The 12940-nt window shown below is 43.3% G+C and overlaps 1 protein-coding gene and 1 pseudogene across 1 annotated transcript; both read right to left on the bottom strand.

The window, feature by feature from the left end:
- Window positions 1-6571: 6571 nt before the first annotated feature.
- On the bottom strand, window positions 6572-7126 carry LOC124342138 (dermonecrotic toxin LarSicTox-betaID1-like). The gene has a single exon (XM_046795106.1). The coding sequence runs from the start codon at window positions 7124-7126 to the stop codon at window positions 6572-6574; it is 555 nt and encodes a 184-aa protein (XP_046651062.1).
- Window positions 7127-8566: 1440 nt separating this feature from the next.
- On the bottom strand, window positions 8567-12926 carry LOC124342137 (annotated as a pseudogene).
- Between the last annotated feature and the right edge of the window lie 14 nt (window positions 12927-12940).

The following is a 12940-nucleotide window of genomic DNA, read 5'->3' as shown; positions in this document are numbered from 1 at the left end:
AGCCCGTCCCAGACACACATTCGCTCTCTCTGTGGGTGTGAGGGGGGTCTGAAAAAAAAGGAAAACTATTCAATCCCGTCTCTGTCTCAACTTTATATTTTTTTCTCCCCGTTATCTCTCCCTGCCCATGCAGCCCAAGACTCTTCAATATTTTTTTCTTCTTCGTCTTCTTTCCTCTTTGGTCTATTTCATAAAAATAAATTCTTCTCAATTGGATTGAGAAGCGGACAAGGGCTTCTCAGGAGCGTTTCTTTTTCTTTTTTTCTTATTATTGTTATTACCGTTGTGGCCTTGTGGGTTGATTGAAATATGGGAATGAAAAGTGTGTCTACCTCAATATCGTCGCATTGATCATATTTGTTTTAAAAATTTCAAAAAGACAACAAAAAAAAGAAGCATCCATTTTTTTGTCCTTCTTCATTCGCTTAAACTGTTGGTTAAGTTCTAGACATAAAAAAAGAGGAGGACAAATAAAAAGATTTCGCGAAGTCTTTAAAGGGAACTGTATTTCTTTGATTTATTTATCGGTATCTTCTAGTGGTTGGCAAAGTTTTTTTTTTCTACCGTCTTCTCCTTTTTCTCACGTTGATTTCTTCAACTTTTTTTTTCTCTCTTCATCTTTTCTCGTTAAGTAAGAGCGAAAAAATATGGGGTGCTTCTTTAACATCTTCTTTGACCTTTTTAACAACAAACCTATCATTTAACATCAATCCATAATTAAACAAACAACATAAGGGGAGAGGGGGGCTAGTTGGCAGGGTCACTTTTTGTGAATTTATTTTAATTTTTTTACCACACGTTTTGCAAATTGAATGAATGAATCAGATTCAGATTTCAATTCTCTATGAATTGATCGTATTTGTTTACAATGTTCATTTACACGAAATTGTGAAATTGAGAAAAAATGCAAAAAAAAAGTCTGCCAACTTGCCCCACCTACGGGGTAAGTTGGCAAGTGACGATTCTCCATTGCTCCAAAATTTCTAGGTCGAATTTTGAAAACTTGCAACTCAGCATCTCGTGAGAAATCTGTATGCCAACATGCCCCTCAAAATTTCTGCCAACTAACCCCACAGGGTGCTTTTCGAACAAATAAATTGATAACTAAATAACTTTTTAATGTAGAAATGTCGGGTTTATTTTAAACATAATACAAACATTAATTCTTGTTTGCTTAGGTTTTCTGACACTCTTAGAGTTTTATACTATGAGAAAAATGAAAAGTACTGAGAGGCCCAAAAAAAACTTTTTGCCGTTTTTTTTTCTTTTTGCTATAACTCCTGTTGGAGAAGTCGTATACTTTTGAAATTTTGTGTGAGCAATCTGAGTGTTGTCTTTCATATTTGGTGTAAAAGGCTTGATTTGTTTTTGGCTGTAAGGGGTAACATAGCGTCAAACATGGGATATTAGATTGACCAAATCTAACTTGCAATCAAACCTAACCTTAAACTCAAATGTAAAATAATAGCTCCGTAAACCTGCATCAAACCACCATCGACCCCCGGTAGACGTAAGGTTGAGATGAGTTTGGACGGTCGTGTGTGTGGGCTCTCTGTTAACTGGTGTTGGGCACTGCCGTCGGTGAGTAGTGACGGCAGTGCATGTGCTTTGGCGGAGGCTGGGCTCGTGCAATCGTGGAGCCAGCTCCGTGAAACTGCAGCACTGGTCGGCCACAGCAACGTAAAGCCCGCATTGACCCGCCCGTGACAATATTATCTCTCGCATCAGTCATCAACCGCAAAAAATCTCTTTCAAGAAAACAAAAAGAAAATCATTACTACAAATTCGCAAACAAATAATTAAAGAGATGATGACGATGATTTCGATCTTTAAAATTTTTTTGCAGTCGGTGAGGCCTATATACATGCAGTAGCCTACAAATAAAAAAATACACCATATTTTCGTATTCGGAATCACGTTCTAATTCTACTTATTGATTTGACTTATCAAGCTGAGATATCATCAGCGATCTAACATCCCCGTTTGGTTTAGCTGATTCCAGGAAGCTGTTAAGATTGCTCTTGACTCGAAATGATTTTATTTTTTTTCAGCATTTCAGCATTTCAGCAGATTTTATTTTATCTCCTTTTCAGCAGTTGAAAATGTCGTGCAAGATCCGCGTAATCGGAAAACGTCAAAATGTCAAGTGCTAATCAATCCTCGTACAAATTCAAAACGCCATAGGAAGGTAAAATACGAAACAAAAGATTTTGACTATTTTTAGACGGTGGAGGATGAGATAAGAATGGGTTAGCGTCGATGAGCCGAAAATGACATGATTATCTTTTCTCGAGAAAAGAATAATAATTAAATAAAATAGAAATGTATTATTTGGCGTCGCAAGGACTTGTTCAATGGGTTTGACGTTCTCTCGTTAAATCGTTAATTATTCAGTCTCGCTCCAATTCCCTTAAGTGGTCTTAAGAACTGCCGAGGACCGCCTGCAGACATACAACCGACTACACAGAAGCAGCAGCAGTAGTCGAAAGACGCCCCAAAAAGTTCAGTTGGTTGTCGTGATGAATTCTTAACGATCTACTCCTGTCGGCGGCCACGATATTATTTGTTGGCTGATTCCAGGAGCTTCCGCAACTCGCAGGTTTTCCACCCAAAACCACGAAAGTAAGTCAGTGGTTTTTTGCGTAATATCTCAAAATAAAATTTAGTTGCCATCGATTCTTCAAATTCGATTCAGGCAAAAGAAAAGTTGGGGGGGGGGGGGGGAATTCGCAATCGATGAAACCTTTTTTGCGAGCTTTTTTGTGATCTTGAAAAATGATATGATAAGCAGATTTTCATTTATTTTTTTGACAGTAGAAAAATTGACTGATTAGACGGTGGCAGAAAAATTTGAAACTGATTCCTATTTTCTTCTTTCTTCTTTTTTTCTCCCTCTTTCCTGCACGTTCCAGTTGCGCGTGTAGAAAATATGTCTTTTTATTGCACTTGATTGCCTATTTTCGGCTGATTGGCTATTGGCGAGGAGACCATGACTGGCGTCATCCGCCCTTTAGTGACGTAAGGGCCTTGCGTACTATATATTGAGGAACTCGTGAGGAACGTTATCAAGTCTTGTGATCCTAGACGGACTTCCCTTTTTTTCTTTCCCTTGTGTTCACTCCCGTGCCCGTAAATCCCTCTCCGTCCCTTTTTTAATTTTTTTAAAATTTCCACTTGATCGAGCGAAAGGGAAACAAAAAAGTAGACGAAAATAAAAGAAGAAAGAGACATAAACACAGGAGGGCCCCAGAAAAGATGTTCGCTGGATGTTGCTGGCCTCTTTCGCACTTTCTTTTTCTTCCCTTTCGTGTGTGATGGCCCAAACTACCCGAACGTGCAGGTCCCGCGCTCCTCCTGCCTCGTTATGGTCCTTATGGCCGGGGGGAAAACTCTTTCAAGTGTGGAGCCAGTCGAGTGCCACACGAAACTATATAGACTACTTACAGTCCCCTCCATAAGTATGGGATCACCCCGCGCCGTTCCGTAAGGCGGCGTGTATTTTTCTAGTTGGTTTTTCGGGTGGCAAAAAGTGAAAAAATGACATAAATTCACAAAACTTGGAATTTATGTCATTTTACCTCTTTTGTTTTGTCTGAATTTTTTCAGATTTTTTCGTTCATGGAGTAGGCCTCTAAAAGTGGCTCCAAAAGTATCGGATCACTCCGACGCCAACCATGTTATCTTATGGCCCAAACCTTTTTTTCACATAGCTTTTTATATATTTAATTTTTAAGAAAGAATTTTTATTTTAAAACCGTGTATACACTACCCTTTCATAAACTAACTGTGAGTTTTGCATGATGATCCGAATTATTTTCGAATTTTCCCAGATTTATTCGTTTCCCGAGTTTCTGAAATCAGAGACTGCAGAAGACTTCATTTACGGTTTACAACCTCTATCAGCTGGCGTAGGCAGGAAAATTAGTGTCGTTTTTATACGCCCCTTAAGTAAAAAAGGTAGCAGAGCGCCAGTGGTGTATAGAAACGACACTAATTTTCCTGCCTACGCCAGCTGATAGAGGTTGTAAACCGTAAATGAAGTCTTCTGCAGTCTCTGATTTCAGAAACTCGGGAAACGAATAAATCTGGGAAAATTCGAAAATAATTCGGATCATCATGCAAAACTCACAGTTAGTTTATGAAAGGGTAGTGTATACACGGTTTTAAAATAAAAATTCTTTCTTAAAAATTAAATATATAAAAAGCTATGTGAAAAAAAGGTTTGGGCCATAAGATAACATGGTTGGCGTCGGAGTGATCCGATACTTTTGGAGCCACTTTTAGAGGCCTACTCCATGAACGAAAAAATCTGAAAAAAATTCAGACAAAACAAAAGAGGTAAAATGACATAAATTCCAAGTTTTGTGAATTTATGTCATTTTTTCACTTTTTGCCACCCGAAAAACCAACTAGAAAAATACACGCCGCCTTACGGAACGGCGCGGGGTGATCCCATACTTATGGAGGGGACTGTATATGGAACGAAAATGATGCGCTGCTAACTGCTATATATAGTCTCTGCTGAATGGCTGTCTGAAATGCTTGATCATCGCGGATTATATGTCCCGCCCATTTATATTTGAACTGTAGGATATCCTTTGCGGCTCGGCTAAATGAAGGGTGGACGGAAGAAGAAAAAAGCTGCACTGAATGGATTTTTTGGTCGAGAGAAAAAAATCAAAATAACGCGACGTGGATATAAGATTTGGCGAACGTTGAACAAATAAACCCCCGGAATAGAAAACACTCAAAATTTCAACAGTGAATGCGACTAAATATCGTCGGGAAATTATTTCCCAGAAAGAGAAGAATAAGACTCAAAAGAGACGGGAAAAGGTTGTCGGCTTCCGCGATCCATTCCGATTAAATCGCCCGGTTTAATTCGTGCGGGTCTAATCACCAACCGGGCATACGCACCAACATTACATACCTATTGAAGTTAACTATTCAGTCGAAAAGCATGTTCTTTTTAGTTTACCTTTTTTTGTTTTCTTACCGGATCTTGATTGTGCGTCTGTAACGCGCGGCAGAGTATAGAAATGATTGCATCAGACACGGTTGCCAAACGCTCCCATTTCCCAAGACAGTTGACATGCAAATATATATAGGCCTACTTTCTCTTATTCCTCTTGTTTCCGTTTTGAGCTTTTTCGCCCACATCAGTCACGTTGATTTTTGTTTGAATATCTTATCGTTATTAGTGAAAATAATCTTCTGCCATTTTCTTCGGTTTCCTTCCGACTACTTTTATTTCTGCCGGTGTCTGAAAGTTTTATAAACTTTTGAAACTTGCTCTGTTAATTGGCCGATTTGGTTTGAATGCCGTCACGGACCTTGTGAACTTTTCCACCAGCGTTCGCCAGCAGTTTATAGAACGACGCAAGCCCAAAGTTTTCCTTAGTCACCAATTATTTGAAAGAACCAAGCAAACTGACACTAGACTCCGATAAGTAGGTATATATCCAACCGAAATTAGCATACTATTGTGCCGCAATATATTGCTGCGCGAGACTACATTTGCATTGCTCAACGACGCAATTGGGAAATTTCTAAAAAATACTAGAGGAAAAAAAAGAAGAGGATGAAAGGCTAATAATAAACGAAAAGTTGCGGTGGAGAGGGTGTACTTAAATGCTTAATGCTAAATTTTGTATTATTGTACTATCGACGGGGAAGAGCACGCCTAGAAAGTAAGTCGCATTGCTTTCAAAGGATTTGCGAGACTTTGGCAACGAACAAATTGTAAATTTAAGGATTTGCATCAACCATACTGCAAACTCGCACGGCTATCTGGAATTTAATTATTTAAAAAAATTGTTTATATAGTTGTTATACGCAAAATACAAGTACGTGCACGTAATAAGAAGAGAAAAAAAATCCAGACGGTAGTGCAGCCTAAATAAGAAGTAGAGTGTCTTATAGGTGGAAGAAAATAGTGCTATGTACAGTATCGTCCAAAAAAATCCGAACACCATGGTCTCTTTCTTTATTTAAAAAAAATATTTCTGCATTTTTTTCTTAATTCTAATAAATGAACTTTGTAAAACAATTAATTCTACACATAATATGAAGTCTTGAAAGTTTAAAACAAAGAATCTACATTAAACTGGGCTTTTGAAAAAGGGGTGCGTTCGGATTTTTTTGGACGATACTGTACAATAGTTATATGTCGCGATAGGTTGCAGACGACACTACACACACCCGTTTGAGTGCCGCCCAATTTAAAAGTTAAGTTATTATGTCAGGAAATCGGAAATAAATATGGTGAATTTTATCTGAAGCAGCTGATAACATTATACGTCCGCTTGGCCTAATCAGGATGCAACTCTATCAAAGTATTAGTACTGTCCAGGTGTCGTTCAGACGGGACAGCCAAGTGAATATAGATTTTTGGAAACGAAAACATTGAACTGACTGGCGGCCGGGCTGCCGTTCGCCACGGTACGTTCAATATATTATTTCGTTTTTTTTTGCCTCCCAGTTTCCTCCGACGTTGTTGGTGCTCAATCGAAGAGAATTATCCCATACTTTTTCCGCGTTATCTCCGGCCTTCGCTGACGATTGTGTAGAATTAGCGATCGACGTATTCGGAATGTTGTGCTTCCTGTAAAGCCCCGCGCAGGTAATCAACTCGTGAAATAGTCGAGCAACCCAGAAGAATTTGACCGCGATAACCCCGTGAAATGACATTCTCGTTGATCATCCGCACTACGTTGGCTCCAGCTTGGGCGTAATTTCGGATGGATTTTTCCAGTTTGACGTCGATGTAGATGAGTGCCAGATGGGAGGATGTTATCTCGGGGCTGCCCAGGACGTGCGTCATTTCTGCAACACTGGTGGAGCCGGAACAGCCTTTGCCTAGTGATCTGCATCCGTGATCTTGAATTGATAAAAACTGTAGCAAACAAAAGCAGTCACAATGAGCCCCGTGGTGGAACTGGACGGGACGAGTGCCGTCAAACTTCAGATCCGTTTTGATTCCGTTGGCGCCTTGTTCCAGAGCCCAGCGAATAGCGTTCGGTGTGTTGGTCATGTGAGCGATGACGGTAATCTGGGGCGATGCGCTAACGACACAGATGATTGCAAAATAAATGATAGTAGACACCACAATTACCGAGAGCTTCATTTTATACTGGAAATTTTGAGGCAAAACAAAACAACACGTTTCTATAACACTATTGGATTGAAGATTCAAATTTCTTGGTGGATTTTAAGTTTCGTTATGGCGAATTGGAGAGAGACCAGGATTGGCACGTCAGTTCAGATAAGTGATACTAAAAGACAAGTTCTCATCAACAACTTTTAAACAACGAGGCCGCTGCAGGTCCCACTCTGTCCTTTCACATTTCTTGATGATGACCTTCCCCAGCTGCTCTGTATGGTTGACAGTAGCCACATCCCTTCTGAGTGCTAAGAGGAAATACCTTCTCTTACCCCCCCCCCCCCCTTGCTACTTTTTTTTTCGAGTTGCGATGGGTTAATCAAGTGGTATGGGATTTCACTTACCAAAAGAAAAGGCGGGAGTTTAAATGGGTTTAAAAAAGATGTATTTTAAAAAATTGAACGCCTGTATTATTCCAATGGTATAGGATATTATTTTTCGCAAAGATCATTTAGAAGGAGTTGAGTGGCTTGCGATAAGGCTGAACCTGGGTGTGTGAAATCGTTGCAGTTAATATACGAATAATCTGGCTCTGAGTCTATATACATCCCATATTGCAAGCGCTCTCGAAAAGGACCGCAACCACGGATGTATTCCTCAACTAATGGATTACTTGAATCCCATATCTGTGTAACTCCTAAAATAATCAATTTCAAGATGAATTTATACGTTTATGCGTTTGATCCTGCGATAAATTATATTACTCGCAGCAGTTTAGACCGAACGGCTTCGTTGTACTGATGGATCTTATCCGATAATATGTCCGCGTTCATAGCGCCAGTGCTTCCAAACTTTTCCACGACTGGGTATATTCGCCAACTGGCTGAGGAATGGAGCCAGTTGCTCTAATTGTTTTTGGTAAAGTTACCGTTTGACGAATGAGTGAAATTTTCGTCGGCGTCATTTTCGTTGGCGTTAACTGATGCAACTTGTAATGAGTCATTTGGGTTTTCATCGCCATACTTGAAGCTGCTTCATCAACTTAGTATTAGGCAAATTTAGTTCATTAGGTGTACGACCACAGAATCACACCTGATAAATGACTGCTTCGTATTTTTTTTCGACTTTCAATAAGGTTTCGTTATAAACTTACACTATACCATCTGCCAGATAGAAATTAATAAATTATGAAAGTTACTGATAACGATATTACACTCCATATATAGCATTTTTTATTGCAATTCTTTTACCGCAGGTAAGAGATGAAAGTGGCAAAAATCTGAATCCGACATTTCCAATACATGAATCAATAACACTCGAATCTGAATGCAATCGAGTGCTGAGTTCAATTCTATTCTTCTAATACCAAGTTTGCCCGTTGGCGCTTTCAGTTTCACGAATCAGTATCATACCTTGAAAACTCGAGAAAATGCACTCTGCAAATCAAACGTAACTTATTATACAACCCTTCCTTACGTCTTTTATTTTCCAAGTATAACATGACAGACAGGCGAATCGAGGAATGCACAAAAATGGAAATGGCAAGTGCGTCCACCATAAGGATAATCCAGAACAAAAGACGCAATCAATTACAAAAGCAGCACGACGCTAATGAGAAGACAAACAGAATGAAGATTCCAAGAAATTAAAGAAACTCTTCTATAAACAAAATGTACATGACGCAGTTTAGGACAAGGTTATCTCCTCACAGTGATTAACCGAAATTCTCGAAATGGTGAATGAAATAGGGCAGCTTGCGGCCCTGATTCACTTCCTCGCAAGCGCTCATGATGGACTTGGTTAAGGGTCGCGGACCGCAGCTGAAGACGCCGATCTTGCTGACGTAACTGTGCCTCTTCTGAACGAACTTGAGGAAGGAGGTCATGTCCGGTCGACCAAAATGGTTGACCGCCTTCAGCCCGGTGAACATGCTGCGCTTGGAGATGCGCTGGAAGTGGTTCTCGCAAATGTAGAGCATCGTCGTGCGCAAATCGAATTTGTGGAAGAACTGAGTGAAGATGTGTATCTCCAGCACGTTGGTCACGTCCTTGTGCTCGACGTCTCTCAGGACGTCGATGAACCACTCAAAGTGGCGGTGCGACGGGCAAGTCCACAGGAAGTAGACCTTCTTGTAGGCGACGCCAGAGTAGCGGTTGGTTGACGTACCCAAGACCAAATCGTTGAGGATGGAAGCGTAGGGCGTGACTCCGATACCTCCACCCCCCATGACGGCGACTTCAAACTTGTACCAGTCCTGATTGCCGCCACCGAATGGACCGTCGAGTTGGATTTTAGGGTCCATCTCTTTCGGGTTGAAATTGCTTGGATCGAAGTAGTTGCGCAGCTTCAACGTCCACGGTCCCTGCGCCTTGATGTGGCAGGATAAAAAGTTTTCGTGTGGAGCCGATGTGAGCGTGAATGAGTGGAACTCTTCAGGCTTGACTCCGGTGCACGAGAGACGGATCCACTGGCCGGAAAGATACTTGGAATTGGGTGGGCGGTAGAATTTCACCTTGAGGACGTCGGACGGCAGTAGGACCGTTTCGATTATGTCCAGGCCCATGAACTTGGTGCGCAAACTGATAATCTTGTCCAGGGTGTAGACGATGGCCGGTCCTATGAGGAAGACCCAGAAGGTGGGCGCTGCCGTCAGTCGGCCGAGTCCGTGCAAGATGGACAGGAAGTAAAGGACAATGTACAAACTATGAGTCATCCAGAAAAAGTTGTAGGCCTTTTTGCGAATGATGGGATGAGCAAAGACAAAGATGATGATCACAACGATAAAGAGGAGCACGCCCGTCAGTCCCGTCAGATTCTGGAACAGCCAGTAGGTGATGGTGGGCTTGTAGTCGCTGGGCAAGCTGATTTCCTTGGAGAGACAGCGCAAATGTTCGATGGGTTGCGTCGAGACGTGGTAAAAGTTGACGACGTGACCGACCGTGTGCAGCATCGAAAAGAAGAAGGCCGTCAAGGCGCAAAATCCGCAAATCTTGTGGAACTGAATGTGAGAATCCAGCGGAATGTATTGCTGCACCCAGGACTCTTTGAGTTTGGTCAACAAGTTGCGGGACATGGTCAACAACAAGAGGCTGTAGCAGAAGGAAAGGGCCGCGGCTGAGCCACGCGTGATGGCGATGCCGACGCCCATGATGTGACGCAGATCCGTGTGCTCGGACATGAACGAGTAGTGGATGAAACGGTCGACGAAAAGGGCGATCGTCACGACGTAGAAAACGAACAGGTAGAAAATGTTCTGGCGATTGGCCTCCAGGAAAGTGGTCAGCTCGTTCCACTTGCGCAGGATCGTGTTGCGGTGGCGCTCCTGCGAGGCGTCGATGTGGAAGCTGATCATACGGGCCACTGTGGTCGACGTGTCCAAAAAGTTCTGCTTGGCGCCTTTGCAGTCGAGTCCGATGGCGATTAAGTCACCGCGGTACTCGCGCATCATCAGCTTGAAATCGTCGTAGGACAAAGCGTCTTTGTGTTCCAGGCCGGCAGACTGGAACATGCCGTCAATCAATTCCGTCACCTGGTCGTCGTTCAGGCTGTTGTTGGTACGTGCAATCTCGACTAACGAGCGCAACATCTCAGAAAGTTCACCTGTTGGGTAATAAAACAAATCAATTCATCTCGAGGGCCAATCAAAAGTCTGACCAATTGAGCTAATGCAAACGTACCTTTGTCGATGACGCTATTTCGATCGTTGTCGCACATGTCGAAAATGATCCGCAACTTGTCCTCGGTGCGGCCCTTGGAGAAGAGGACGACGGTGTCGAGAAACTCCTGGAACGAGATGCGGACGTCGCCATCCTTGTCGACAATGTTGAACATCATATTCACGAAAACATCGTCGCCCTTCATGCCCAGAGCGCTGGCGAATTCGCTGCGTGACAGAGACGTCCGCATGACCTTGACGACATCGCCCGTCACCTCCTCCATTTTGCGCTTCTCGCCCGGCTTGGGACCAAAAGTCAGAGCGTAAGCCTCGCGGAAGAAATTTTCCAGCCGCTTCTCTCGGCGCTCCCGCGTCTCAGCGTTGGACAGCATCTGCTCGCGGTAGGTGGGAATCTGTTCCAGGTGCTTCTTGTGGCTGGTCAGGAACGTCTCCAACTTGTGGAGGAAGCGCTTGCGCGACGCGTTCAAGTCGAATTCCAGGACGAGGTCGTAGTCGCGCGGCACTCGCACCAACAGCATCGGCTTCTTGCGGGCGTCTTGCGTGACTTCAATCGTCAGCAATTCGACGCCTTTGAAGTTGACTTTGCGCAGCTTTTCACCTTTGCAGTTCACCGTGTAAAACGCCTCCTCGGGACCGAATTTCACCTTCACCAGTCGCTTGTGGTTCAAATGCAGCCACTCCTTGACGACCATCTTGTCCACCGATTTGCCGTTGTTGTTTTCTTCGCGACGGGCCTTGAGCTTGCGACGCTTGGAATTCTGCAATTTCACGGCCCCGTAACCAGCGCCTGCGGCGATAATTGGCACGAAAGCCAAGAGGAGACAGCCGTAGATGTAGGGCCCTTCGCTGCCCGCAAAGTAGTCGTAGCCGGCCAAGAAGTTGCAGGGGGTCAACAGCGAAGCGTTGAGCTGAGTCGGTTGAGGGCACGGGTCGCCATCGCGGAAGAAGAACACATTCCGCTGGATCTCCCCTTCGCTGATGTTCATCGTGCTGAAAATCACGTCGTGAAATGTCGTTTGGCGGATCTCCTCGATTTCGCCGGCCGTAAACATGCCGTTGTCGCTGTTTTCGAACCAAAAGCGATCAGCGTCGCGGATTCGACCCAGCTGTTCCTTGATGACGGCCGTGAAAAGTGGACCAGGTCCGTTGGTTGACTCCAACATTCCTCCGATGTAGACGTCGACATTCCACAAATCATTTCCATAGAGCTCGGCCAGCTTTGGGAAGAGTTCAGGCTGTTGAACGGCTAGCGCCGGATTAATGTCGGTCCAGTTGGTGATGGGGCTCAAGTGGAAGCTGCGGCGGGCCGTGTTGTAGTCCGGCAGGCCGGTATCTCGACCACGCATGATGTTGAGCACTACTAGATCGCGACGGGAAAATTCCATCGGTCCAAAAGGGCTTGTTGCGGACGTCGGAGCAGAGTAAACTGTCCTCTCGTTCGGACAGCTGCGAGGCCATGCCCAGGTTGACCAAAATTTCGACAGCGTCCCACCAGGCCGAGCAAAGTCGAATGGCTGGCGTCTCGTTTGGTCCCAACCTGAAATTGCATTGGCCGTCACGTCTGTAGAGGCCGGAAGGGATCATCGTGTGACCGAAGCGGAAGGCAGCGCTCTGGAACACATGGCTGATTCCAGGTTGTACATCGGCTTAGTAGCCTTCGTATTCGCCAAGAGATTCACCAATCAGGGCCGGTAAATATTCGTACACGACAATGTTCTACAGAGAAACAAAAATAAAAATATTACAACAAATGCTTTGAATGTTCCATCAATCTAAGATTTGGCCATACTTGCAGTAATTTCCTAATACCTCCAGTAGAATAAAATAAAAATACTCAAGGGAAGTTTGCCATCAAACGCATATTTGGGAAATAGCCAATTGCGCCTAGTAAATAATTTGGAGTGCTCGTAAGCAAACTGAACTAGTTGTCGGCTAGAAAAATAAAAATTCAATTGTTGTCATTTGTAGCATTGCCAATGGCTTTCGAAAATTGACCACCAACTTTTAAGGTTGATATTTATTACGCGTCCTTGTCAGTACTGTAAAAAAATTTACAAATTTAACATAAAATCGTATTTTTGAAGATGGGGGTGAAAATGAAAATTTAGGACAAGATATACTTGTGTGCGAACCGAAACGTTCCGTCATTTGTTTTCAAATAG

The sequence above is a fragment of the Daphnia pulicaria genome, chromosome 6 (genome assembly GCF_021234035.1).
Source record: "Daphnia pulicaria isolate SC F1-1A chromosome 6, SC_F0-13Bv2, whole genome shotgun sequence".
In the NCBI taxonomy this organism is placed as follows: domain Eukaryota; kingdom Metazoa; phylum Arthropoda; class Branchiopoda; order Diplostraca; family Daphniidae; genus Daphnia; species Daphnia pulicaria.
The sequence above is the reverse complement of the archived record's forward strand: the minus strand, read 5'-3'. Positions and strand labels throughout refer to the sequence as shown.

Bases quoted from the DNA above. Each gene is read 5' to 3' on its own strand.
- LOC124342138 (XM_046795106.1), bottom strand. From the start codon at position 7,126: ATGAAGCTCTCGGTAATTGTGGTGTCTACTATCATTTATTTTGCAATC.